This window comes from Cetorhinus maximus, unplaced genomic scaffold, assembly GCF_964194155.1.
Source record: "Cetorhinus maximus unplaced genomic scaffold, sCetMax3.hap1.1 HAP1_SCAFFOLD_4919, whole genome shotgun sequence".
Taxonomy (NCBI): domain Eukaryota; kingdom Metazoa; phylum Chordata; class Chondrichthyes; order Lamniformes; family Cetorhinidae; genus Cetorhinus; species Cetorhinus maximus.
The window spans coordinates 4,432-9,210 of NW_027600817.1; the positions used below are offsets into that span (position 1 = coordinate 4,432).

The following is a 4,779-nucleotide window of genomic DNA, read 5'->3' on the forward strand; positions in this document are numbered from 1 at the left end:
TCATGGCAAGCGACTCACACAGCCACTGCTGTGACATAATGACCAGTGCACAGTGAAGCGACGTTGCAATATCTGAAACCCAGTGAGTGACTTCATCCCACAACAACCAGCACAACAGAAGTGGGCAACTTGTAAATGTCTCCCAAGCGACAGCAACCAAAGTAAGAAGAGGTCTCTCCAGATCCCACAGTGTTGTCATGCTCCATGTGGGTCTGAAGTCCTGTTCTCCAAAGGGGAAGGAGGGGGCCATGCATACACTGACACCGAGACCCAGGACGCTGTGTTACACCGGCACTGAGAGACTCTCCATCATGATTGGCTGCGGCTGGCTTGGAATCCAAAGGTCATCTAGTTTCTTCTTCTTGTTTGTCTCTTGTTGCCGATGACAGCACTTGCAGCAAGACTCCCGATCACAACAACACCAGTGACAGCAGAGGCACACAGCAAGAATCAGCAGCAACAAGGGCAGAATCAAGAGAATCACCAAGCAGACAGAGTTATACACCCCCTCATTGTGCTTCACTACAATCAACTCCCACATCGACTTAATGAACGAGCCCACAGAATCCAGCATTATTACACCGTGCTAGCTCTGTCCACGGTAAGGCAGAGGGAATGCTCACACTCTCACATACACAGGGACAGGGTACAGGCAGAGGGAATGCTCACACTCTCACATACACAGGGACAGGGTACAGGCAGAGGGAATGCTCACACTCTCACATACACAGGGACAGGGTACAGGCAGAGGGAATGCTCACACTCTCACATACACAGGGACAGGGTACAGGCAGAGGGAATGCTCACACTCTCACATACACAGGTACAGGGTACAGGCTGAGAGACTGCTCCCACACACACATATGCACACACACGTAGGTCACAGGCAGGGAAAATGGTCAGACTCTCACACAGACAGCTGCCACTTTCTGCTCACGGGGTACCAGACCATAAGCTATCTGATTGATCCCAAGGCTGTAGAGAGATCTTCAGGAGCCTCAGCTGGAACAGTAAGATGTCTCTGCTTCACCTGGAAAGCTGTCCCATGTAGCTCCTGAAAGAAAGAAGCAGTAAATCATTGCAAACCAAAACCGTACTGGCCGCACTAACTGACAGAGATAGGGTGTGCCCACTCCTGAAGACCCCCACCCCACTGCCAAATAATCCCACATATTCCCCCCATATCCCACACACCTACCACCCTTCCATATCCCCCATATCCCCCATATCCCTCAACCCCACACACCCATCAACCTCCCATAACCCACCACCCCCCTATATCCCTCAATTCCACACACCCACCATCCCTCCATATCCCCCATATCCCACACACCCATCATCCCCCCCATAACCTTCAATCCCACCATCCCTCCATATCCCCCATATCCCACACACCCATCATCCCCCCCATAACCTTCAATCCCACGCATGCACTATCCCCCCATATTCCCCCATATCCCACACACCCATCAACCCCCCCCATAACCCACAAACCCACCATCCCCCCATATCCCCCAAACCCACCATCCCCCTCATTTCCCTCAATCCCACACACCCATCATCCCCTCATATCCCACACACCCACCATCCCCGTATTTACCTCAATCCCACCTCTCCTCCTAGCCCCATCCAGGATGAGTATATATCGGCCAGTGGAAAGCACTCTATTTATCAAATAAAATCGCCATGGCGACGAGCAGTGTGCGATAATGCAAAGCTAAAGGAAAGAGCAAATAAAATGTGAAGAATCGTGTAGGTCCAGGGGTGCGTGAATAAGACAGCAACTAGCAAAGGGAAACAAGGAAGATAGAGCCGTAAAAGGAAATTCCAGTGGAAACACAAATGATATCATGATTAACTCAAAATGGTTTTACAAAATTAAAAAGGCAAGGGTAATGTGGGCCATTGAAAAACAGATTGGTAATATGCAAATTTGAATAAAGTAATGGGAGGTTTGTGGAATAATTACTTTGTGCCAGTCTGCACAGCTGAGGAAGAGGATAATGTACCTGACTTTCCAGGGAAATTAAAAATGTATCAACGACTGGAACTCAAGTAAGGAAACAGTATTCAAAAAATAATAGCCCTAAAGGCTGACAAATGCCCAGGAGATGACTGATTCCACCCTTGGTTTTCAAAGGAAAGTAAGGAAATAAAGTGCAGGTAGTCCAGCTGTAACCTTCCAAAACATTCTTCATTCATGAATGGTTCCTTCAGGTTGGAAAATTGTCACTGTAACTCCATTATTTAAGGACGGCGTGAGAAAGTAACTAAGAAATGACAGAGTTATTAGTCAAAAATCTGCTGTCGGGAATTTATAGGAACCTGTAATGAAAAACATAGTAACTGAGAGAAACTTCAGCTGTAAAGGGGCAGATCATGAAAATGAACCCAAGTCAGCAATGTAACAAAAGTAATTATCTTTGAAGGTAACAGGACATATTGAGGGTGCGGTTAGTAAAGCAGATGGGATTGGGCTTCATAAGCAGAGGTATTGGGTACAAAAGCAGGAGAGTTACGCTGAACCTTTTTAAAGCTCTGGTTAGGCCCCAACTAGAATATTGTGTCCAGTTCTGGTCACCACCCTTTAGGAAGGATGCGAGGGTCCCAGAGAGGGTGCGGAGGAGATTTACTGGAATGGTTCCAGGGATGAAGGATTTTAGTTACAAGGTTAGGTTGGAGAAGCTGGGGTTGTTCTCCTTGGAGCAAAGGAGATTGAGAGGAGATTCGATAGAGGGGTACGAGATTAGGAGAGGTTTAAATAAGGTAGACAAAGAAAAGCTGTTCCCATTGGCTGATGGTACAAGGACTGGGGGACACAGATTTAAGGTTTTGAACAAGAGATACAGGGAGAATGTGAGGAAGAACTTGTTTACACAGCAAGTGGTGATGACCTGGAACTCGTTGCCCACGAGGGGGGTGGAAGCAAAGACGATGAATAATTTCAACAGGAAATTGAATGGGGACTTGAGAGAAATAAACTTCCAGGGACACGGGGATGGGGGCAGGCGGCGGGGAGGAGAATAAGACAAACTAGATTGCTTCACAGGGAACCAGCATGGACTTGATGGGCTGGATGGCCTTCTTTGTGTTGCAATGACTCTATGACTAGAAGACAGAATAATCTGTGGATGTAGATTAAATGGACTTCCAAAAGGCATTCAATAAAGTTCCATATAGAAGACTGTTAGCGAAAACTAAAGTTCAAGGAATTGAAGGCAATTTATTGGATGGATTTGGAGATTGGTTAGGTGGTAGAGGACAGAGAGCAGGGATAATAGGATTGTACTCAATGTGGAAGGAAAGAGCGGTGCTAGGAGCTCAATACTTCACTACATATAACATATTAATGACTTAGGTACCACAGTTCAGAGATACAAATATAGCTGTAAAAGTATCGAGGCATTGATAAACAATGTGTCTCAACCAAGCATTGGCCGATGGGTTCCAACACAGTGAATTGTGATGCCACCAATTTTGGACTGAGAGAGGATTGGATCCCAGTATCTTTTAAATAAAAAATAACTGGGAACTGTGAAAGCCCCAAAGAGATCTAGAGATTCATATACACAGATCATTAAAGTATAATTGCTGAGAACAAAAATAACCGAAGGCTATTGGAAGGTTGGTCTTTATAATTGCAGGGCTAGAATATAAAGGGGAAAGCTGCTACAGCTACACAAATTGCTGGTTGGAGAACATCTGGAGTACTGGGAGTAGTTCTGTACATAGCCCGAGTGAGAACACATCTACAGTACTGGGAGCAGTTCTGTACATAGCCCGAGTGAGAACACATCTGGAGTGCTGGGAGCAGTTCTGTACACTACATCTTAGGAATGATAGAAATGATACATTGACCTCTGTATGGCTCAGATGTACCTAGACGCGAAGTGTTAGCTTATGAAGGGAGATTAAGTAAACTTGTCTTGTGTTTTCAGGATTACTTGGGTGATATGTTTGAGGTTTTTAGGATTTTGAAAGGAATTGATGGAAATCTTTTTGCTGGTGGAAGAGGACAAAGAGACAACACCTTAAAGTCAGGTCTCGAACAGTGAGGAGGGAAATTAGGAAACAATTTATCACAGAATTGGGTAGAAGAGTTGTGAATCTTTCTCCAATCAAAAGTAGCCGATGCTATGGTTCAATCAATAACTTTACATCAATCAATTGTCGACAGTCAAGGAGTATGGAAGCATGGCAGCTGGATAGAGCGAGGACACAGGGCAGCCATGATCTCACTGAATGACAGAAGAAGTTTGAGAGGCTAAACGGCTTCCTTAAGTTTTCATCTTCCTATATCCCTCAACCCTACCTGGCCACCTTCTCACTAACACTGAGACACATGGAGTACCAGGCAAGAATGAATCATTGTCTTTTATTCACTGTGTTCTGCATCTGTACAGGAGCTGCCACAACACAAGGGCTGTACAGTACCAGAGGGGAGTGAATCATTTCATCCGATACACATCGTGAGAAGTAAGTGATAAAATGTGAAGTGAATAGTGCGTGTGCCTTCAAGATAAAACAATGAGCCCGTGATCGAGTTAAACTTCAGAGACTGTGATCCCAATCACTGTTCTGTCACCCCACCCCTACATAAACAGGCCTAGACCCACCTGGGCAGGCCGCAGTCTCAACTTGTTGTAATGCTCAGCGCTAACTCTTTGCTGCTTAACTGAGACTCACCTCATCGGTTCAGCTTGTGAGACAGCGCGACGATACTTTTGAAAGCTTTGCTTTTGCTGTCTGCTCTGCCTCCTCACTGACTAGATGGCCCAC

The 4,779-nt window shown here is 45.8% G+C and overlaps 1 protein-coding gene across 1 annotated transcript; it reads right to left on the minus strand.

Moving 5' to 3' along the window:
* Positions 1–215: 215 nt before the first annotated feature.
* kiaa0040 (KIAA0040 ortholog) lies at positions 216–726 on the minus strand. The gene has a single exon (XM_078538355.1). The coding sequence runs from the start codon at positions 572–574 to the stop codon at positions 284–286; it is 291 nt and encodes a 96-aa protein (XP_078394481.1). The 5' UTR covers positions 575–726; the 3' UTR covers positions 216–283.
* Between the last annotated feature and the right edge of the window lie 4,053 nt (positions 727–4,779).